Here is a 24,418-nt window from a genome sequence, read left to right as displayed (position 1 = left end):
AAGGGACTCCACAGTACGACTTCAAATGGACAATACTACAGCAATTGCCTATGTCAGTCGTCAAAGAGGTATAGTTTCGAGGTTTCTGTGTGCACTAAGCATACAACTTTGGAACTGGTGCATTTCCCAAAATGTGTTCCTAGTTGCCATCCATATCAAGGGTGTGGAGAACGTCTTAGTGGACAACTTGAGCAGGACATTTGAGAATCAACAACATCACGAATGGGGGCTCAAGCAAGCGTGCCTGGATCGTCTGACCACTAGGTGGGGTATTCCCCAGGTGGATATGTTTGCAATAGAAGAGAACAGGAAATTTCCGTGATTCTGTTTCAGCACGGGCATTGAGCAAGCATCTCTGGAGGATGCTTTTCAGTACAACTGGAACAAGGGTATACTATATATGTTCCCTCCACTGCCTCTAGTCAACAGAGTTGTAGGCAAGCTGATACAAGACGGTGCAAAAGCTATTTGAGTGACGCCAAGGTGGCCATGCCAACTGTGGTTTGCGTCACTACTCAGACTTAGGAATGTGCACGGAACCGCGGTCCGGCACTACTGTGGGGGGCTCTTTAAGGGCAGGGGAGGGTGTACTTACCCCCGCCCCAGCTGCGTTTCCCCCACTGGCGCCTTCGTGTAGTAAAGCTTTTGGGGCGGCAGGATACCTCCATGCCGCCCCTTCCCCCAGTTGTCGGCAAAAGGCTTCACAAAGCCTTTTGCGCGTGCGCACGTCACGTCTCTTGTGTCACGTGCACACGCGCATCGCAGAGACGTGACTTGCGCACGCAACGTGCACACGTGCAAAAGGCTTTGTGAAGCCTTTTGCCGATGACTGGGGGAAGGGGCGGCATGGAGGTATCCTGCTGCCCCAAAAGCTTTACTACACGAAGGTGCCGGCGGGGGGGTAAGTACACCCTCCCCTGCCCTTAAAGAGCCCCCCACAGCAGTGCCAGACCGCCGGACCGCCCTCAAGTCCGGACCGGTTCAGAGGCCTTCAAAATGGCCTCCAGACCGGTCCGGGCTCATCCCTACTCAGACTTATGAGGAACAATTATTGCCATTTACCTCTTGATTCAGATTTGCTAACAAGAGAAGGAGGTCGAATAGTGCATCTGGCTCTGCAGATGCTGATGGTGTGGAAGGTTGGCTATTAAAGATAATCCTGTGAAACCCTCGTAGGCCTTCTACATGGAAAGGTTGCACTAGTAAATGGAAGCATTTTACAACTTATGCCGAGGACCATAGATGTGACCCGTTCAGAGCTTCAATGGATCAGGTCCTATTGTACCTTACCAGTCTGAAAGAATCGGGTCTGGCTAATGTATCCTTACGGATGCACCTTGCTGCTATTTCGGCTGAACATGGAGGCTGGCGAGGCAGGACTGCCTTCTCTCATTCTTGATGCAAAAAGTTTCTGTGTAGCATCAATGACCCTATACCCGTCTCTATGCCACCCAGCTGAGCAGTGGAGTCTATCTGTAGTACTGGCTTCACTAATGGAACCGCCCTTTGAGCCGCTCTATGAGGCGAGCTTGCGTTATTTGATGCTAAAAACCTCCTTTCTCTTCACCATAACTACTACCCATTGTATTATTGAAATGGCTGCTTTAAGGGCAGATGCACCATATACACTGTTCTTCTCCAACAAGGTAGTTATATGTGCTGATCTGTCTTTCTTACCTAAAGTGGTAACAAATTCCACTTGAATCAAAATATCGTATTTCTGTCATTTTTTTCAAGAACCTGAGACATGCCTGGAACGGGCTCCACATTAATTGGATATCAAGTGCTGCCTTCTCTATTACCTGAAAAGCACAAAAGACTTTCAACATAAAAAGCTGTTCTTTATATTGTTTAAAGGCAAGAAGAAGAGCATGTTGGTGTCGAGACAGAGGCTCTCTCACTGGACCTACATATGGCTGCTGAAGCCAAATTTGGAAGAGATGTACTCAAGAGAGTTTGAAAGTAGTGGATGGAACGGCTCCACCCTCTGCCATGGGGTGGAGGTGGGACTAGTTAGTCACCCATTTCTCATGATGACAATGGATCACTTCCAGATAAACCCGTTGCTTACCTGTAACTTATGATCTAGAAGTGATCTGTTGTCAGTCATGAGACCCACCCGTACCTCCCCGCTGCAGCATTCTAAGACTGGCAGATGACTTACCTGTATGGACAGTTGATTGGACACTTCAAAGATCATCTGAACATCAGGCGCTCTGCAAGAAACTGAATCAAAATGGTGCCCGACTGCCAAGTAAAGGAGGGCACTGAGCACGTGCACGGCAGGGAGGAGCACCAGAGAGGAGCTAACTAATCCATCTGGAAGGTCCCTGTGCAGGTGCAGTAACCCATTTCTCATGATTGACCACAGATCACCTCCAGATCATAAGTTACAGGTAAGCAAATACACTTTGTTTTTCCAAAGTGTATTTTAAAAATATGTCCTTTATTTTGCACTGTTTAGGTTTACCTCATTTTTCATCTGGCATTTTCCGCTGCTGGGGAAGGGACACCTTCATTGCACTGAGAGGACTGATGTTAGTTACCGGACGTTACTTGGAAGCAAGGTAAGATCAAGTAGCGATGTTGTAAGTAGCTGATCGGCATAGTGTTGAGTTAACACTGAATAAAAACAGACATCGTTGATAACTTGGGGACAACTGGTGCTCTGTTGGCTGGCTTCTGATTACTTGCAGCTCTGGAAGCCTACACTGAATACTTTCTCCTTAATATTGTAACATTTTCCAAAGGGAGGGAAAGAAAACTACCATAGTATACCTATTCTAATATTTTAAAATACTGTTACTTTGTATCAGTTATGCAAAGTAACATGCATTTTTTAAATATTCTATGGTATTCTTCTCCCCCTCCCTTTGAAAAATGTTACAGTATTAAGAAGGAAGTGTTCAGTGTAAGCTTCAAGAGCTGCAAATAATAAAGAGTTGGCAAATAAGCCAACAGAACACCAATTGTCCCCATTGTCAACAATGTCTAATTTTATATATTTAATACAGTATAAGTCTTTAATACCTTCTTTTTCTATTTGGTGATTTACACATATTTTAAAATAGAAAATATGTTAATTATGTTATGCCTTTTCCCAGAAAATCAATAAAAAATTTAAAAAATCTTTTTTAATCAATTCCTTTCAGTCTGACTATTGTTGGTATTTCAGTTGATATTTGCATATTTTCACTTTATGTATCCTTCCTCCCCCCTCCCCCTTGGTTTCAGGAATATAATTTTAGCATTTGCGGGTACACTTAGACACGGTCTCATTCCCAACTTGCTTGGTCAGGGGACTCATGCCAGATTCAACTGCCGTGATGCTGTGTGGTGGTGGCTTCAGTGTATACAGGATTATTGTAAAGTCGTTCCAAATGGCACAGACATTCTAAAGTATCCTGTATCCAGACTGTATCCTACAGATGATTCCCCACCTCAACCAGCAGGCAAAACGGTAATTTATAATTTAATCTTTTGTGTAGCTTCACTATCTTGCTTGCTTGAGTTATGGACATTCTCTGTAGAAGAATCTTTCCATATTGTACCTTTTCTTGGCACACTCTGGTCTGGATAAGTTGATCTCTGAAAGACTGGAGAGTGAATCTTCTGAAATAAAGCTGGACTAAATTGTGGGTCTACAATAGAGATAGTGTCCAATGATAGGTCTAGCACAGAGAATAAGCTGAAGCTCTCTGGATGTAGTTGCATCTCTAAAGCTAAGCAGGTCTGGGCCTACCCTGTAATGGGATGGGAGATTCCCTGGGATTTTCATGTACTGCAGTCCGAACCTATTGGAGAAAGGGTGGGATACAAAAGTAGCAAACACATCAGCCAAGATTTTCAAGTAAGACAGATGCAAGATACCTCAACTTTTTGTGTTGTGTTATATATTTTTATTTTTGATGAAAGTGAATATTTGTTCACTTGGGGTGTGATTGAAAAATGTTTCAAGTTAACTGAATGCAATCCAGGTATTTTTGTTGCTGCATGAGTCTTTCTTAAGCCACTTAAAACACTATGATTTCAGTCATAAAAATTTTCATTTTTTGGTAACCTAAAATTGAGAGAGATCATAGTTTCATTTTCTTATTTTCCTTTCCTGTGTTTAACCCAACTGAAACTTAGGATCAGCCACTGTATGAAGTGATTCAGGAAGCTATGCAGAGACATATGCAAGGTATACAATTCCGAGAAAGGAATGCTGGCCCACAGATAGATCGAAACATGAGAGATGAAGGTATGTGATCCCTTGAGTGTTTGGGGTGTTTTGTTTTGTTTTTAATTCTTATGCTCGATTCCATCAGGGCTGCTCTTATATTTACTTTCTGAGTTGCCAATGAAAATTGAAATAAAGCTATTCTCCTTTTAAAAAATAGCTTTAAAGATTATTACTGAAATTTTGTGTTTGTGCTATCCTAGACAATTAAACAAATGTTTAATTTTCCATCAATGTTGTTCACATAGCATGTCTGTGTGCATGGAACTCTCTAATGTACAAAATTATGCACTCTATGTTTTAACTGTTATAGTAAGAGTACTTCATAAATTACGTTAAGTCTGTTCAGTTGGAAAACCCAATTAGTTCTTCTAGGGTTTGCTTCAGTGTTGTCTGCAGTGGTTTCCCTGCTCCCCTCAAGGTTTATTTGCAAAATAATCTGACTCTCTTGGGCTGGCAGGTTTTAATGTGACTGCAGGTGTGGACATGGAAACTGGCTTTGTCTATGGCGGAAACCGTTTTAATTGTGGTACATGGATGGATAAGATGGGAGAGAGCGACCGAGGTCGCAACAAGGGAATTCCAGCAACTCCAAGGTAGAATGTAAAGGATTTTTTCATAGTAGTAGTGGTAATTCAGTGTTCATGATTATTAAGCATGTGTGAAGACTTTACTGTTTTACTTACCAGATAATATTTTTATGAGTCTATTATTTATTTATTTATTTATTTATTTGATTTATATACCGCCCTTCCAAAATGGCTCAGGGCGGTTTACAATTAAAACAAGCCACTAAAACAATAAAAACTTAAACAAATTAAAAACAATATAGCAATTAACAATATAAAAACATTTTAAAATAGGATTAAACAGTTTACAGTAATTAAAAGCCCCAAAATCGGGTTAAAATTTAAAAACCCTGGAAAGCCAGGCCAAACAAATACATTTTTTATTTACTATGAAAAAATATTATTTCTAGAGCCTGGTTCAGTTGAAAAGCAGAATAAACATTGTGGAAACTTGCAGTGTGGCAATTTTCATTGGGCACACACTATAAGTGCGTGCTTGCTTGTATAGCATCAGTGTACATGGAGTGCAAGACATTGTACATTGGATGCAACAGAATGTATTGCATGGATAGTTATTAACCATGCATCTCCTCCTAAACTTCATAATTTTTCTTGCCTGCTGTAAGATCAAATTATGTAGCTTGGGAGTGCTCCTGGATCCAAAACTCTCTGGTTTTCCAGGTTGAGGCAGTGGCCAGGAGCACTTCTTATCAGCTTCACTTGATGTGTCAGCTGCATCCATTCTGGAGGTAAATGACCTTAAAACAGTGGTGAATATGCTGATAATCTCTAGGCTTGATAACTGTAATGCACTCTATGTGGGGTTGCCTTTGTATGTAGTCTGGAAACCACAATTGGTACAGAATGCGGCAGGCAGACTGATCTCTGGGACAATCCAAAGGGATTGCATAACACCAATTTTAAAGTACTGCAGTGGCTGCTACTATGTTTCCAAGCGAAATACAAAGTGCTGGTTATCCTATATAATAAAAGGCTAAGTGAGTGGCCGTGGCTTTGGAACGTTGGGGATCTGCGTCCCTGCCTCCCTGGGCTGTTCTGGGCCTGCGCAAAGGGACACAGGACCTCAGACACCAGTGTCCCACAGCCACGGGCGGCCATTGAGCCCAAGGGACACAGGACCGCAGACACCAGTGTCCCACAGCCACGGGCAGCCATTAGCCGGTGTGTGGCGGCGGGGGAAAGTGGCCGAGGCGGCGGCAGAGGCGCCGCCTCAGCCATGAGCTGTGGCACGGCGAGAGGAGGCCGAGGCAACCAGAAGCGGCCGCCCTGAAAAAGGCGAGGGCAATGGCGGCGGGGGAAGACCGAGACGGGGGACAGGGAAGCTGGGCGAGGTGGCGGCGAAGCCACCAACGAGGCCCCCGCCCGCTCACAGCCGTCGCCCCCGCCTGCTCACCCGCCCTCCCAGCTGCCCAAAATGAAGCTGGGCGAGGTGGCGGCAAAGCTGCCAACGAGGCCCCCGCCCGCTCACAGCCGCCGCCGCCTGCTCACCCGCCCTCCCAGCTGCCCAAAATCACCTTCCCCGCTCCCCCCCAAAAAAGATTAAGGGCCAAAATGGCCCATGAGAAGGTCGCCGCCCCCGCCTATCGCCCTCCCGCCCACCCAGCTGCCGAAGACCACCTTACCCGCTCCAGCCCGAGGGAAAAGAGAGGAGCTCACGAGCAGAGCTCCTCTCTGTGCTAAGTCACTGCTCAAACTGCCGCTATGGACGCAAAGGACGCCTATTGCGTCCATTGCGACAGTATGGGCAGCAGCTTAACACAGAGAGTAGCTCTGTTCCCGAGTTCCTCTCTTCTCCTTCGGGCTAGAGCAGGTAAGGTGGGCTCCGGCAGCTGGGTGCGCGGGAGGGCGATAGGCGGGGGCGGCCACCTTCTCATGGGCCATTTTGGCCATTATTCATACACACACACACACCCAAAAAGTAAAAGCAAAATAAGGAAGAACAAAAACAGAGACAACAACAACAAAAACAAAAAGAGAGAGGGGACAAGGGGGGGGGGAAGAGACAGAAAGAGAGAGAGAGAGACAGAAAAGACGGGATAGAAAGCTAGCGCCCGTTATCATAACGGGCTTAAAAATACTAGTTTACCTATAAAGCCCTCAACAACTCGAGTGCCTTCTTTGTCATGAACCCTGTCACCAGATCATCTGGAGAGGTCCAGTTACATTGCCGCCAGTTCATTTGCTGACAACTTGGAACTGGGCCTTCTTTTTGGCTGCCCCGAGGCTTTGGAATATGCTCCCTGTTGAAATAAGACTATCTCCTTCTCTGTTTGCTTTTAGGTGAAGTCCCTCAACACACCTGTTTTCTCAGGCTTTCAACTGAAATTTAAATTGTTTAATTTGTTTTCATCTTATGAGATTTTTTCTATTTTTATTTTGTGAAATTTAAACTGTTTTATTCTGTTTTATATTGGCTGTGCTTTAATTCTGTACACTGCCTAGAAATGCACATATCAGGTGGTATAAAACTATGATATATAAATAAAAACTTATAGTAGTGTTCAATTTTTCATTTCTTGTTTTAATGTGGAGTTTTATTGTAAACTGCCTGAGATGCAAGTTTGAGGCTGTATATAAATAAGGTAAACAAAAATAAATAGGAGCATCATAAATTATAATTTTGTCCTGTGGATTTTAAGTGAGTATTTAACACTGTGAATCTTGAGGCCATGTTGACAATCATGCATAGAAAATCATATGTGATCAGGTGTCTGCATGGTTTGCCCAATTTTTCCATTTTTATATGCAGATGTCCAGTTCACACATTACTTCCTCTGTGCAATGATAGACTAGCTGAAGGCCTACTCCGATTTCACAGCAAATATTGCCAGGCTCAGGCCTTGTCTGAACCAGCCCTGTCTTTGTCAACTTCTTGAGTGTCAAAACTATTTTAATCCATGACTGCTTAAATGAGGCGTGGATGACATAAGACTCTGATGCCATTTAAAGCCTTTATTCTGTCTGTGGCTCCTGGGGAAATTGAGCCATTTGGGGGGAGCCCAAGACCACCAAAAGTAGGAGTAGGCGTGGGAGAATCAATATCCGTGTGTTGCTTCTCCTCTCCCTGGATCACATGGTAGAGTTGGCACCAGTACTTTCTAGCTTTTTGCAGCCAGCCATGTAGCACAGCCCAATCCACTGTTGTGAATGGCTGGGAGAATGAAAGCCTTATGTGCTATTGCTACTGAATTCCATGAAGGCTGAGAGAGATAAAAACAGAGCAGAAATAGAAACGGAAGAAAGGGGAAGGGGAGTCGTTGAAAGACTGGGATACAGAACTGTAGACATCCAAAGAAATGAACTAACAAAAAATGGGTTAAAAAGAGAACACTGATTTAAAATCCTAGCAAAAATGCTTTTCCTCAGTTGACATCTTTACTAAAAATATTTATATACTTCTTTTTGACATATAAAATTTTCAGAGTGTTTTGTATTGCAAAAGGATTGAGAAAGCAGGTCCCTCTCCCAAAGGGGCTCAAAACCTAAAATGAAATACAGGGAAGACCCCCGCGACACCTACAGAAGAGATTCTGTGCAAGGATGAATAGGGGCAGTTGCTCTCCAACTGCTAAGATAACCGTCTCTTTTAAAAGTTTCTCTTTGCCCAGTTGGCATTCTGGCTCTCTTGAATTTAGTAAAATTATATAGAAATGGCTCTTGGAGTTAGTTGAGTTCTGCAACCATGACTTAGTCTCTGACTATATTGATGGGAACCATCCATAAACTGTATAAGTGGTAGTAATATCTTCCTTTTGGGCTCGGCTTAAAACTTGTGTTCGTTTGTCTTCCTTAGAGATGGTTCTGCTGTGGAGATTGTTGGTTTGTGCAAATCAACAGTTCGCTGGTTACTAGAGTTATCTAAAAAGAACATATTTCCTTATCCTGGAGTTACTGTGAAAAGACATGGTAAGTAGTCTTATTTCAATGTACGACTGATAGAAATAAGCCCTATTCATACATTATGTTCAGCGTACGTACAATCTAGCCTGATTCAGATATTATGCTGTATAAGTGTCTGTACACGTGTACATGAGTTTGTGTGGTTGACTTTTACATGTGCTCATTTTAAAAGTGAACCTGGGCACAGGTCCCTTCCAATGCAGGGTCCAGATAGGAAGTGTACTGTTACGTGCATTGAACATAACATGTGAATAACTGTACATCCATACACAGAATGTATGCTCTTAAGAACATATTCCTTAACATGAGGCTCAAGCAGCCGAAGAGGGAAGGGGCGATCGCCAAAAGTTCTCCTTTCCCCACTTATGCAACAGAAAACCCTGGTGCACAATGAAGGGTTAGTCTGGCTGTCGGCCACAGTTCTTGGCTATGTTAGAATACTCTAGTCTAGAATGTCTCAAATCCATTTTAAACGTTACATAAGCTTAAATGACACTAATATGCTGTTGACCTACTGACCTTTTTTCTTCTTCTTTAGGGCTAGCCATAATTTCTGTTCTCCTCATTGGTTGACTTAGTTTTTTCAGTTATGGTGAAAAATGAGATGACTAGAAATACCATTACTATGAAAAACCCATTAGAAATGTATTGTGGATAGTATGTGGGACTGAACTGGAGAAACCTCTGTGAGTCCTGAAGTTCACTGGCTGACTTTGGGACAGTGGATGCCTCTCAACCTGACAAACCTCACAAAATTGCTGTGAGGCTAAAATAGGATAGCAACATTGTAGCAGATTAAAGCCTTTGTCTCAGAGCAAACTTTCCTGATCAGGAAAGAAATTCTGGATCATCCCACCTGAGCTGCCTGTCTAGGCTTCTCCTAAATCTGTTCTGTATTATCGGTAGGTTCAAAATGCTGCCGCCGCCACCCCTTTTGTCTACAGAAACTATCTGGGCTTGGGGTGGGAAAACCCAGGAAAAAAACTCTTAATTTGGCTCTTGGAGAAGTACAAAAATCTTCCACATGCAAGCCTACACATGGTGAGAAAACAAATAGCTGCTGAACATTTGAGGACTTTTTTGCACCAGAGAAATCCCCCTTCGCCCCCCTCTTTTCCTTAGTTAAAAACCAACTTGGGGAGGCTTGTAAAAAGAAACAAAACCCAGTTTTATTCAATTACTACAGACTGCTTCCATCTGAGGCTTTCTCAGCTTTTAGGTACAGTTAATAATACTTAGTAGGATTACAAAAATAGGTTGTCTTAATGCATGCTTAAATGTTTATAGAGTCTTTTGCAATGCCATAGGTAGGATGGGCATAGGCTAGTGTTTCTTATTTTAATTACATCACAGGTAAACAATAATAGAACAATATCAGGAATATGCAAAACCGCACATACAAAGAAATATGTTTCTAAGGCAAAATCTGACTAACAGATTGTTCCCTGTGCTGAATCCCTTTGAAAACTCATCCAACCTCTGATGAGAAACAAGCTTCCTGCAATCCTTTCTTTCAAGAATCTACAGTTATTCCATGAGAGCAACCTCCATGCTGGCTTCAACCCTGACTGAGCAAAACTCCATTGCCCCTCACTAAGCCTTTCTGCATCCATTTCTCTCCAACCAAAAAAGCCGTTCTTGTTCCCAGAATTCCCAGCAACTGCTCTCTAGGACCCACCCACCTGGTGTACTGATTGGCTGCCCTGGAGTTCACCAGTGTATCAGTCAAGTCAAGGGTTCACTCCTTCTTTAGGGGGAGGGGAGGCTGATCACTGCAAACATGTGCACTGGCTGCCCAGAGCTCCTTGGAAGGATGAGATAATAATGTAATAGGTCAATCAAACTGCCATTTCTCTCAGTTCATAAAGTGAACTTGTGATTTGTCTCTGTCCCGCATGAAATAGAGCCAATTGCAAGCTTTGTTTGAAAGCTTGGAGGGATGTTCCCGAATAGTTTTGATGTCTCAAATATAGAGGCACTGAAACTATTTGGGCTGCTGCAGCCTAAACATTTTGGTGGGGGATGAGCAGTAGCTTTAAAAGGAGGCGTGCAGGTCCCTACCCCCTGCTAACTGAGCAAAGAGGCATCTTTTAATGTGGTGATTATCTTTATTTAGCAGGGGGAGAGTAATTGGCCCTATCCACCCCTGGCACAGTACCTCCAGTGACTGTTGCTGGTGTCTTATCTTATGTTCCTTTTTAGATTGTTTGTCCTTTGGGGACAGGGATCCATTTCATTTCATTTATCTATTATTTTTCTATGTAAACCGCTTTGGAAACTTTTGTTGAAAAGCAGTATATAAATATTTGTTGTTGTGCCTGGTGTTCCACTGCCGCTGCAGCCCTCCCACAGCACTGTCCATTCTTTGTTCTAAAAAGCACCGTGCTGCTCAGCTGCTCCCTTGTTCCTAGCTGCACGTGCATGGAGCTTTTTAGAATGGAGACAGCACCGTGGTAGGGCAGTGGAAGAGCAGGAAGGGACGTGCATGCCTCCTTTTAATATGCTACCACTTGTCCCCCATCTGGGGATGCACCAAACACTTTGTGCACATCCTTACTTGCTTGCTTTTTGAGTTTTCCAGTTAACAATGGGCTAATCAATATGAAGATGAAACTCCTGGAGAATAAGCAGGAAGGAAATAAATTTGCCATTGTCAAAATAACTATAGGATTGTGCTATAATACCATCATATTTCTGTGTATTTCCCATTGGTTTCACATAATATGTTGGTATTAATGTTTTTGTTATGCTGTTTTGCAGGAAAAGAAGAGACCATCACATATGATCAATGGAACAGAAAAATCCAAGCCCACTTTGAAAAGTTGTTCTTTGTCTCTGAGAACCCAGCAGATCCTAATGAAAAGCATCCAACTCTGGTTCACAAGCGGGGCATATACAAGGACAGCTGTGGAGCATCAAGCCCTTGGTGTGATTATCAACTAAGGCCAAATTTTACTATAGCAATGGTTGTGGTATGTGTTCTGTAAATATACTATACAATACAAATGATATAAATTATTTTCCCTATTTACACATTTTAAATAAGCTTGTATGACAATGTTAGTAAACCATTCACAAAGAGAAATGTCAGTGGCATCTTCAGTAATAAGCAATAACTCCCCAAAACACTTCTCAGGTACTTGAAGTCTGCTTTCAGGTTTTTTTAACTAGCATGAACACTAATATTTCTGGGAAATGAACATGCTAGGAACAACCTGTCTCACTCTTACAAGATATGCTCATAAATTCTTAGAACCTGATCCACAACTTTGTTGTGCCACGTAGTATTGTGAGGTGCTGTGTTATGCTGATTCCACTCCAGGAATACCTGGGGGCTAAAGGACACAAAATCTATCTGCCATGCACTGATTGGCAATGTTAGTGTGAGTGGTCACAACCATTCCTGGTGAAGATCCACAAGCTTGTGATGCCCATCCCCTAGCAGTGAGCTGTTGTGCCTGCTTTTACCGGTCACAGCCTCACTAATGGTGGTTGCACAGCAGCTGGACTATGCAGTCTCTGGCCTTTGGCATGCCTGGTGTTTCCTAGGGATCAGCTGACTGCCCTGACATGGGGACATGGGGAACAGTCACACCAGCATGGCAGAGGACATTTGTAGATTGCACTCTTTGCAATTAAATAGCTTTAATAAAGAAGTTTTAAGTGAATCTAACGGGAGGGGGAAATGTAGGGGAAATACAGGTTAGGGCTTTTACATTTAATTTTTCCAGGGTTTGGTTTGAAGTGAATTATTTTTCCAATTTATTTATTCTTATTTTTTGCCAGGCACCTGAATTGTTCTCTCCTGAGCGCGCTTGGAAAGCACTTGAAATGGTAGAGCAAAAGCTGCTTGGTCCACTTGGCATGAAAACTTTGGACCCAGAGTACGTATGATAGAGAGCCAGTTAAATAGCCAACACTGTCCAGTAACGGAGCAAGTCTCTCCAGGCCTCCTTTAATAAGAGAAACATAGAGTCGAGTGTTCCCAGATGCTGTTGACTACTGCTCCCAGCATCACCAACTGCAATAGTGTTTGCTTGGGGATTATGAGAGTTGTAGTCAACAATATCTGGGAATCTCTGTTAGAGGGAACACTTCTGGAGTCCTGTCCCCCATGGGCTTCCACCAAATGCAAGATCCTCAAGCAAAGAGACTTGTGCAGATGTGTCTAGCTTGTAATGATATGGAGAACATCTGCCTTTCCAAAGTCCCCTCTTGGTCCAGCTGCTATGACGACACCTCTGCTTAAGAAACAAGTAGTCATAGCATGTAACTGGAATGTTGCTATGTTCTGTGGGTTCTCGGGTTTTGTATGTGGTGAATCCCTATCAGTGTGAAAGTAGAATTGGCTTCATTGCATTTTGGTGATTCAGATGCCAGGTACTCTTCTCTGACTCCTACAAGGCTATTTTCACAAAGAAGAAAACTGGATGCAGGCCAAACTTGTAAGCAACTTGCCCCACAGCTGTACCTTATTCTCTGCCATCATATCTGGTCTTCTGCCCAGCAAACTGGCCCCCTAATTCTGACCTTGCAGGGTGTGCTCTGAGATTATTGGAAAGGGGCAGGATGTACATGATTGGACAATGCATTTAAAAGTCATCTCCACCTCTTAGAGCCAGGGAAGGAGGGTTGCTTTGCTAGTAAAGCAAAGTTTGCACCCAGGGGCATCGCAAGGTTGGAGGGGCCCCCGAGACAAGATTTTAAAATGGGCCCCTCGCTGATATACACACAAAAACACACTTCACAGTATATAGTGCACACACACACTCACATCCCCATTATGAATACAGTGAATATCTAGTTCACAGGGGTGGATCCAGCAGGAAATGACAAGGGGTGCAACAAGAATCCCCCCCCCCAAAAAAAGATTCCACTCCCATATAAATATTGGGGCTTGGATTTTCTCTCTCTTGCAAATGCACTATGCCAGGGGGTGTCAAACTCAAATCTCGTGGTGGGCCAGATTAGATTCTGATGCACCTCTGGGGAGCCACACATAGCCTTGCGCCCACCTTACACCATCTGTCTTCCTCCTCCTCTCTGCTCTTTCTCTCATTCCTTTTCCTTTTCTCTTCCCCCTACAATTAAATTAGCTGAATTGACTACTTTTTACACTAAAAGACACTCAGGGAAATATTCATTCATTTATTTATTTATTTTTAGAAGAAATTCGGAACATACCGTACCTGCTAATACCAGCTTTTTGCATGGAAAATCCTATCACTCTTCCTCTCTCCCTTGCAAAGGTGTTGCTAGGTACTTAAAAGATCCAGGAGGTGCAACACAGGCGGGTGGGGAGTCATGTGACATGCCTCTGGGGGGCCCCTTGAGGCAGTGGGGCCCCAAGACAACTGTCTCCCCTTGCCTAATAGTAGTTATGCCCTTGTCTGCACCATTCATATCTTTTGGCGATGAATGGTTGGATGGATGGTGTCTGAACTGGTAGATGTTATATTTATACCCCACAGCCAAAAAGGAAGTTCAGCAGGCCGGCCTCTTAGAAACAACTTTGCTTTATGTTAACCTGCCTGCCACCTAAATGGACAGGACCGAAAATTGTACAAATTTGGTGCCCCCTACTGGGAAGAAAAATATATATTTATGCCACATTAGTGACTATTATTATTATTTATTTACACAGTCAGGTGTTATTGACTGGTTTGTTTTATCCAGACATCGAGTCCTTCCCAAGGACCTGGGATGGCTGAATTTTATTGTCAATGTTGTTGCTGTTGTTATAGATATCGTCGCAGAATATAGGCTGTTCCCAGTAAAGTTGCTTTTTGTAATTGGCTGGTGGTGACTATTGTTATTGTTATTATTATTGTTGTTATTATTATTACATTTATATCCCGCTCTTCCTCCAAGGAGCCCAGAGCGGTGTACTACATACTTAAGTTTCTTTTTCACAACAACCCTGTGAAGTTGGTTAGGCTAATGGCGCAGCAAGGAAATGCTTGACTAACAAGCAGAAGGTTGCCAGTTCGAATCCCCGCTGGCACTATATTGGGCAGTAGCAATATAGAAAGATGCTGAAAGGCATTATCTCATACTGCACGGGAGGAGGCAATGGTAAACCCCTCCTGTATTCTTCCAAAGAAAACCACAGGGCTCTGTGGGCCCCAGGAGTCGAAATCAACTTGATGGCACACTTTACCTTTAATAATTGCGTACAGAATAGATGGTGTTAATTGAAATGTACTGAATAAAATTATATTGACTTAAGATAAATTCCTTTCCCTAAATATCTCACATTTTAAGGCTACTTTCCATGAAGATTCTCATTACCTGTTTTTTTGTTTGTATTACAGTGATATGGTTTACTGTGGTGTGTACGACAATGCCTTAGACAATGATAACTACAATGTGGCTAAAGGATTCAATTACCATCAAGGACCTGTAAGATTTGTGCTTCAGCAATTTTCATCTGTATATTTTGGTGTATAGATCTTGTTGTTTCTCACAAAAAACTTGTGTCCATAATTCTGCTTCGTTTTGTCTTGTGTTTTATTTTAAGGAATGGCTTTGGCCCATTGGATACTTCCTTCGTGCCAAGTTGTACTTCTCCAAACTAATTGGTCCAGAGATCTATGCAAAGACGGTCTTTTTGGTTAAGAATGTTCTTTCTCGCCATTACGTCCATCTTGAGAGGTAGGTTTCCTTCATACCATTTGAAATATGATGGTTGGACAACATTTATTTGACACTAAATTTTTAAAAAAATGATTGTCTCAACTGAATATTTATGTCCATGTATGGAAGAAAGGGACACTGGAGAAGGAAGAACACAGATATCAGAAACACGATAGACACTTTAACAGGATAAACTGGAATGAATTTGGTCACCAAATTATAACCTGCTACAGTTACAGACAAGGATGAGCAGTTACATCCTAACTGCTGTGATACCTGTATACCTCAGTCCTATAGGCTTTTACTTAGAGGTAACTCTCAGCCAATCCATCTATAGCAGAGCTGCACAACTTTGGTCTTCCTATAGATGCTAGAGTACTCCCATCATCCCCAACTATTGACCACTATGGCTGGGTATGATGATGATGTATGTATGTATGTATGTATGTATGTATGTATGTATGTATGTATTTATTTATTTATTTATTTATTTATTTATTTGATTTATATACCGCCCTTCCAAAATGGCTCAGGGCTCAAAATGTAGTCTAAAAGCAGCTGGAGGGCTGAAGTTGCACATCCCTGATTTAAAGCAGACAATATGCAGAAACAGGAAGCCACATGTGGATTTTTGGGAATGTGCACGAGCCGGTTCAGCACCACCTCTGGGAAATGCCAAACTGGCTCGGGCGCCGGCGTTCAAACCGGTTCAGCAGGGCGGGTAATAGTTCCCTTAAAAAGCAGGTAAGCAGCTCCTTACCTGCTTGCCCAGCACCCCACCACCAGGAAAGCAGCAGGGTGCCACGCAAGCAGGTAAGGAGCTGCTTACCTGCTTTTTAAGGGAACTGCACCCCGTTGTGCCAGCGGCTGCCCAAGCTATTCATGCACATCCCTAATGTGGATCATATAGTATATATGACTAAGAGGGGGTGTTCCCTCTACTTCCCCTGCCCCCAGCAGCCTTCAACCAGAGCGGAAGTCTCATAGGGAAATCTGTCTTTAGTGGGGCGGGCAGGCTGCAAGAGAATGGAACTCAGTCTGGATGCTTCCATTTCTCTGGCCTGAAAGGTGAGATGATGCTGTGAGAAATCTAATTCAGGAAACCTTAACTCCAATCTGCTTGCTGGGAACCAGGAAAGGAGTGTCTCTCCTCAGTTGCAGATTGGCATTATAAGAGGCTACTGTTCTCAAATTCAATTTTGTACTGTTCAGAATGTAGTGTACTGGCAGGTACTGTATGCACTGTTGGCCTACGTATTTTGAAAACATTGGCTAATACATGAATCAAAATCTGTGATTTGAGGTTGAATCAAATCACAGAACCGACCCCTGAATTGATTCGTCGAAAGCAGCCAGCTTGGCCAGCTGCCTTGACAAATCATCCCCAAATCACACAAATTGATTTGAGTGATTTGCATTCCATCTTAAGTTTTGGGTGTGCAATTTTATGATTTTAGATAAATTTAAAATTTAAAAATGTTAAATAAAAATTTGAGGCCAGTTTTGCTGGAAATAATTGTGCTTTTTTTCTCTTTTCTGGGGAGTGCTGGTCTGTTTATTGGGATCGACGGGTAGACCAGCCCTTTACTCTGGACTTTGCACATCAGCCTGCCTCAGAGGATGAGGTCTACCTGGGAGGGTTGAGTCCAGAGCGGAGGGTTGGTCTACCCGCCAATCAATGTTCCCTCTAAGAACATAAGTACAGCCCTGCTGGATCAGGCCCAAAGCCCATCTAGTCCAGCATTCTGTTTCACACAGTGGCCCACCAGATGCCGCTGGAAACCTACAGGTAGGAGCTGATGGCATGCCCTCTCTTATGCTGTTACTTCCCTGCAACTGGTGCTCAGAGGCATTTTGCCTTTGAGGCTGGAGGTGGCCTATAGCCCTCCAACTAGTAGCCATTGATAGACCTCTCCCTCCATGAAGTTATCCAGACCCCTCTTAAAGCCACCCAGGTTGTTGGCTGTCACACCTTCCACAAGCTGATTATGCGTTGTGTGAAAAAGCACCTCCATCTGTTGGTCCTAGATTTCCTGGCAATCAATTTCATGGGTTGACCCCTGGTTTTAGTGTTATGTGAGAGGGAGAAGAATTTCTCTCTATCCACTTTCTTCACACCATGCATGATTTTATAGACCTCTATCATGTCTCCCTGCACGCTCTAAGGTGTTCGTGCACTTACGTGTTTTTTCCAAAGTTATGTTCATGTTCACAGTTAATTATAGATCCTGCTCAGATTTAATCACAAAGGCTCCACTCTGCATGCATGTGAGTGCACGCTGCCTTGATACTACTGCCCAGAACAAAATTCATTCTGCACACAGATGAAAAAAAATTAGAGAACACTGCCGCCAATCCCAATTGGTAGACCAGCTCTCCCTAGCAAGAAGTAACATTTTTTAGGCCTGTTTTTCAAGCAAAACAGGCTTCAAAATGGCATTCAAATCACCTGAATGAATTTCGGTTGAATTTGGGGTGATTCTCTTCAACCCCAAATCGGGGCCTTTATTTTGAGGCCAATTTGATTTGGAGTCAAATCTGCTATTTGGGGTCAAATCTGCGAATCACTCCCGATTGGACAGCGAATTGATTTTCACACCCCTGACTAATATATTTAGCATTTGTATAGTGCTTTTGAGCTTTTAAAGCATTTTGCATGAAGTATCTTATTTCTAATCTTAGGAAGTAATCTACTCAGAACTTGCTTGGCCTTGCTTTCTGTATGTTAATGTAGATTAAGACTTTTTAAAGCAGCTAATTCAATATTATGTCATAAAGATTCAATCATTTATCAAATGCCATTCACATAAATGCATAGGTACCCATGTTGGGTCAACCATTATGTGCTCTTTTCATCATTCTGAAAGTGATATTTTGTATTTGGGTTTTGGCAGGTCTTCTTGGAAGGGGCTTCCAGAATTGACTAATGAAAATGGGCAGTATTGCCCTTTCAGCTGTGAATCTCAGGCCTGGTCAATTGCTGCGATTCTTGAGGTTCTCTATGACTTGTAGAAGTGGTCCTCTATCTTGATAAATTTCCTAGCTTTGTCCTGAATGCAAGTACCCATCTTTGTCTCATAGTAGAGTTTGTCCTACTTTTTGAAACTGTCTGTCTGTGCCTGCAGCTTCCAGACACTTTGAGAAGCATTTTGGATGCCCAGTCTTTTTAAAATCACACTGTTGTTGTTTTTTAGCTAATAGTGAAGACTAGAAACGGAAAAGCTTAAGAGAGCACAGTCACTGAGGATACCCTCAAATATATCAATATTTGGTTTATAACCCCACCACACATACCAAAAAAACCTCCAAAAACTGTAACAGGTATAACACTTGAAACATCTTGCATGCATTCAGACTTTCTTTTAAAGATCTAAGAAATACCTGAACTTTTAAAACAAAATTAAATCTTGGGTGGCTTTAAGGTTTTATGACTGAACCTGCATCCTGGAAAACCAAGTAGAAGGAACTGAGGGCCAGACTAGATATGTGTGTTTAAACCTGCAATTAAGCAGTCCCAAAAAGCAGAGAGTGGCAAGGGTGCTTGCGTGATTTAAAGAACAAATGGAGCATCCTAAATCAGTTACTTAAATTCCCTTTAGTTCTTCTTCCCAATCTTGTGTCTCCCAGCTGGTCTACTTTCAGTATCTGAGCCTGGCTGAGAGACTGTGAGGAGTAAGCTGTGGAACAGATTTATGCCCACTTCCTCTTCTTCTTAAAAATTTCTCAAGATTTATGCACATCCTCTTCTTAAAATCATATCTGCATTATTTGCAGCTGGTCTAGATGCAAGCCTCTGGATCTGCCCTATTGCATCTAGTTTGGCCCTGAACCTTCTGTTCCAAGAACAGAGTATTTCTGGCCATAGTAGTGCATTCTATAAGCATTACTTCACTAGGGCATTCTCCCTTTTAACTTTTAAAGTTGGGGTGGTGGGGCAGATTTACCCAGAGGCTTCACGACAAGTCCACAAACACAAAGCATTCAAGAATAATCATTGTGTATAGCTTCTCAGGGCCTTGTTAGTACAAAAGCCATTTCTAAACCGATCCGTAGGATTAATTTTGTATATTAAGAACTTTCATTTCTTTGAAGTAACACAGTAATTGAAAGAATGATTGGACATCTGATGTAGTGTATATATAGCCATAAAACTTGAAGTGCACCTTGTTTTAAGGAGTGAATGAGGAGCTGGCTGTGAAGTCTACTTGAAGGGAGCAGCTGCTTCCTGTGACTGCTGAAAATATTTTCCTCATCAAGTAATGGATTCCGTGACAGTAAAAGGTAGCAGCACAGAGCACCACTTTCCACTTGGACATCAGTACAAACAAACAAGTAGTCGCATGGCAGCCATTTTTGATAGCTCCCTTTTGGTTGCTGCCTTTGTGGCAAACGGTCCATTGGAAACAACTTGCTGCAAGGATGAAATCTCATTTCACCCTTTTTGCAAATCCAGTGCAGCTGACGTGGTGACGAAAAGGCCCTTCTGTGAGTTTGGCCGTACCAGATGAAATGCTTACCCAATGGAGGCAGCTGCCATGGAGAGCAATTTAGAGCCACTTTCATGTAATGGTGGTGATTGTATCAGCCCCTGGTTACCTGCAAGAAAGGAATTGCTCGTTAGCATGCAGTCTTAAGATTTCTTACCTCAGCTCAAGCCAACTGCATCTGGAACTCTGTATACCACTGTGCCGTTATCTTACTGCAATTAATTGGTAAAAGCCAAATGATGTTATCTGTGATGTAGAAGGAAATAATCAATAACATGTTTAAAATACTGACTCCAGTCTAAATTAATTCTGAATAGTCCTGCTGCAATTTAGTAGTCCTTTAAAGTAACTCCCAAGTAATACTATTGAATAACTTATTCAGCACAGTTGTTAAGGCTTATCTACAAAGCAAAAGCATAGTTTTGCAGATTTATCTTGAGGACACAGTGATGACGCAAGCATGCAGAAAAATGGGTTAGAGATCTGCTCCAGCTAGAATTTGGTATAAACTGCCTTTCAGAAAAGGCATTTTGATATTTAATTTGTTCACATTGGTACTTTAAGATCTTAATGGTTAACACATGCACTACTACTTCATAAGATTAGCATAATTGTCTGAATTCTAATCACTGCAACTGGATTTAAAAAATAATAATAATAATAATAAAAAATAAAGGCTAAACTCTACTGTAAGAACATGTCTGTTAACATTCCTCATGGTTTTCAGTCATATTAATGAGCGGCTAATTAAACTTTTTATTTTCCTAATTTTCTTGTGAGCTTGGGGTTTTTTTTAAAGCTCTTTTAGAAAATAGCATCCTTTTTTTAAAAAATCCTATTAAAACCCTTATTAAAAGGCTTTAAATAACTATTTGCCAGCTTGAGACAATCTGTTAGAAGTTTTAACATATCACTTGGCATTCAGAATGCATTTTGTTAAGAACAATTTATAGCTGGAAAACTAACTACTGAATCTCAACATCTGTTTACTTTGAAATTAGGGTCAATTCATCTGACCAAACTGTGACCTGTGTGATCTTTTTTGAGTGACTAACTAGGGGGAAGTATATGGCTAGGCAAATGGGTAATCTCCATGCAGACTACCTTTTATTGGGCAGCAAAGTGGGCAAGACAGACACTGCTTGGCTATTTGGTCACATGAATCAGCCAAAAGTCAAGTTACTTCAGAGGAAAATGTTTTCAAGTTGGTGTGCTTAGTACTGAAACCCTAAAGTCTGATTCTTAGTCAGACTTAGATGTAAAGGTGGTGGTTAAACACAGAACTGCCCCAGGTAGAAAGACAGGCATGTCTGTGTTCAATTGCAAAGGGGTTGTGTGTGGCTTAAGTCTCTTCAGCCTTTCCCCCAAGCACTTTTCCTATTGGCCAGACTCAGATCCCTGAAGTGGCCTCAGCTGGGTGAAAAGTGCTTCCAGTTGCACCCTCTTTCTGTGTGATTGGGGCAGATCTGTATTCATATATGTACAACTGCCAGTGCCTCATTTTATTTGGCCCAAAAGAATAGATGTACCTGCAAGGGTTTGAAAATAATGCTGTAAGTATTTTTTTTTTTTAAATTCACCACACTGTTACAAAATTGAAAAGGAGCCTGAAAAATAGTTACTGTATTAAATAAATAGATTTGCACATGGTTTAACATGTTGGATGCTGAAATAACGTTTGAGCAGGAGGAATGAGCCAATCTTCCATCCTATTGAAGGTTTGTGAGTTGCACTGTTCTATCCAAAAATGGAATACATTTCTCATGCTAATATTTTTGTAACATTATGTTAAAAATGCTTAAATATATCTCACCGCTGCATCTGTCTGCCAATAATATACATATAGATTGTTAAATTTCATAAATATATTACAAAGAGGTATAAAATGGTTTTAAATGTTCAGTGATGCCTTAATGAAAAAGCAAGCGCGATGTTAGTAACGATTATGTATTATATTTCATTGCTCATTATGAACTAAACTTAGCCATGGACATTTTTATTGAAAATCTTCACTCTGTGACTCTGGCAGTGATCTTGGACATAAACATGATTTTTGTGAAGATGGAGAATACACACATTTCACATTGGAGCTAGAATTTGCTTAAGGGAAAAGTCCTAAAGATAAGACAAGAGAGAGGCTCCCAACAAGGTGCAATAATATGATATAGTATACTACTATTCTTCTCAAAGTAGATTATTATATAGTGGCATTTTAAAATGGTCAGAAGTTTCAACTTGCTCTAATAAACATTGTCACAACACAAATATCAAAAGTCATCAGTAATGCCAAAGTATGGTTAACAAAAAAAAATTGCAAGCAGTCTGAATAGACAAGTTTATATCTCTACTGTCTATCATATGCCATGACTCATAGCAATCGGTGAATCTTTTTCAACATCGGAACAAAGCTATCTGGGCATCCTTTATGTACACATTATTTGTTTTCATTTCAATCAGATTTTTAGTGTTCATTTCATTAGCACAACACGTATATTTCAAAAACAATGCTAAAAGGGAATCATGGGAATATTGCATGTTGTATAATGAAAAGAGTAACTGTTACACATATGAGTCTTGTACAGTACATCTGTCTGGTGTAATAATTTAACGGCAGAAAAATATCACACAGTTATCTGTGAGTGACATACAATAAAAGTCTAGCAAAAATACATTTCGTCTTGTGCCTGTTTTTAAATGCATGTGATTCCATTGATATACCTAAATAATTGGTTCTCCATCTGTTTCTGAGTACAATTCCTGCTAACTTGGCAAAGAGGCACCATTTAATGTGGTGATTCTCTTTATTTAACAGGGGGAGAGTAACCGGCCCTATCCACCCCCAGCACAGTACCTCCAGTGACTGGCTCTTTATTTAGGTTTCTCTGAGGCCTTTATAATTTTTTATTTATTTATTTGATTTAAATACCAGCTTTCACAAAACTTATCCCAAGGTGATTTACAAAACTTAATACAATAAAATTCCATAAAATCACATTAAATATTAAAATCAATTAAAAACAGAAAAACACCAAAAAGCAACAGCAATAAAAACAAAACAGAGCAGCTGAACGGAAGACTGGCAGCCCATAAGGGGTAAACGCCTGAACAAATAAAAGCATTTTCAGTTGTTTTTTTTAAAAGCAGCCACAGATGCCAGGCACCCACCGAGAGAGCATCCCAGAGCCTGGGAGCAGCAAAAGAGAAAGCCCTGGCCTGCGTGCACAACAAGCGAGCCTCCCTCAGTGTCAGCACATGGAGCAAAGCCCCCTCCAATGACTTTGTTGGGCAGGCAGAAACCTTTGGGAGCAGGCAGTCCTTATCCAGGGCCCAAACATTTACAGGCTTTAAAGGTAATAAACAGCACCTTGAATTGGATCAGGAAACAAATTGGTAACCAGTGCAGCTCTTACAAAATAGGTGTAATTATGGTCCAAGTGAGGAGTTCCAGATAGAACCCTAGCCACTGCATTCTGCACCGACGTTTCCAAATATTCTTCAACAGCAGCCTCACTAAAAGCGCATTGCAGTAATCCATCCACGACGTGACTGTGACCAGATCTGCCTTCTCAAGAAAGGGCCACAGCTGGCACACTAGCTGAAGCTGTGCAAAGGCCTCTCTGGCCACCATCTCCACCTGAGCATTCAAAAGCAGAGCTGGGTCCAGCAACACCCCCAAACTGCACACTTGCTCTTCCAAGTGGAGTACAACTCCATCCAGAGCCGGTTGAATCACCCTATCCCGATTGGCTTCCCTATTGACCAACAGCACCTCTGTCTTGTCTGGATTTAGCTTCAGTTTGCTAACCCACATCCAGCCCATCACTGCTTCTAGCCCCCACATCAACCACCCCTCTAGAATTTGTTGACAAAGAGGTAGAGCTGAGTGTCATCTGCATATCCAGCGTGGTGTAGTGGTTAGAGTGCTGGACTAGGACCAGGGAGACCTGAGTTCAAATCCCCATTCAGCCATGAAACTAGCTGGGTGACTCTGGGCCAGTCACTTCTCTCTCAGCCTAACCTACTTCACAGGGTTGTTGTGAAAGAAACTCAAGTATGTAGTACACCGCTCTGGGCTCCTTGGAGGAAGAGCGGGATATAAATGTAAAGATAGATAGATAGATAGATAGATAGATGACACTTCAGTCTAAACCTCCTGATGACCTCTCCCAGTGGTTTCATGTAGATGTTAAACAGTATGGGGAATAAATAAAACTGGGCCTTGTGGGACCCCATAGGCTGAAGAGTCAAGAAGAAGTCCCCCAGGACCACCTTCTGAAACCCCCCAATGCAGTACCCCAAATACCTGAGAGGCAGTCCAGAAGGATACCATGGTCGATGGTATCAGACATCACTCAGAGCTTCAGCAGAACCAACAGGGTCACACTCTCCCTGTCTATTTCCTGGCAAAGGTCATCCACCAGAGTGGCCAATGCAGTTTCTGTCCCAAACCCAGGTTGGAAGCCAGATTGAAAAAGGTCTAGATAATCCATATCATCCAAGACTCTTTGCAGCTGCACAGTCACCATGTAGTCTATCACCTTGTTTTAAAAAGGAAGATTAGAAACAGACTCGTAGTTATCAAG

At 42.1% G+C, this 24,418-nt stretch overlaps 1 protein-coding gene across 4 annotated transcripts in view; it reads left to right on the top strand.

Moving 5' to 3' along the window:
* Positions 1-22,504, top strand: part of AGL (amylo-alpha-1, 6-glucosidase, 4-alpha-glucanotransferase) — a 71,724-nt gene extending 49,220 nt beyond the window's left edge. For all 4 annotated transcript variants that reach the window (XM_053245836.1, XM_053245840.1, XM_053245839.1 and 1 more), the window contains 10 exons: positions 2,465-2,567; positions 3,235-3,460; positions 4,132-4,243; positions 4,683-4,818; positions 8,606-8,718; positions 11,473-11,684; positions 12,499-12,596; positions 15,027-15,114; positions 15,233-15,366; positions 18,243-22,504. In XM_053245836.1, the coding sequence (XP_053101811.1) occupies positions 2,465-2,567; positions 3,235-3,460; positions 4,132-4,243; positions 4,683-4,818; positions 8,606-8,718; positions 11,473-11,684; positions 12,499-12,596; positions 15,027-15,114; positions 15,233-15,366; positions 18,243-18,360 (1,340 nt within the window). In that variant the 3' untranslated portion in view covers positions 18,361-22,504. The remainder of the gene's footprint in view (positions 1-2,464; positions 2,568-3,234; positions 3,461-4,131; positions 4,244-4,682; positions 4,819-8,605; positions 8,719-11,472; positions 11,685-12,498; positions 12,597-15,026; positions 15,115-15,232; positions 15,367-18,242) is intronic.
* Positions 22,505-24,418: the final 1,914 nt, after the last annotated feature.

The sequence above is a fragment of the Hemicordylus capensis genome, chromosome 4 (genome assembly GCF_027244095.1).
Source record: "Hemicordylus capensis ecotype Gifberg chromosome 4, rHemCap1.1.pri, whole genome shotgun sequence".
NCBI lineage: Eukaryota > Metazoa > Chordata > Lepidosauria > Squamata > Cordylidae > Hemicordylus > Hemicordylus capensis.
This window is presented reverse-complemented; position numbering and strand designations above follow the sequence as displayed.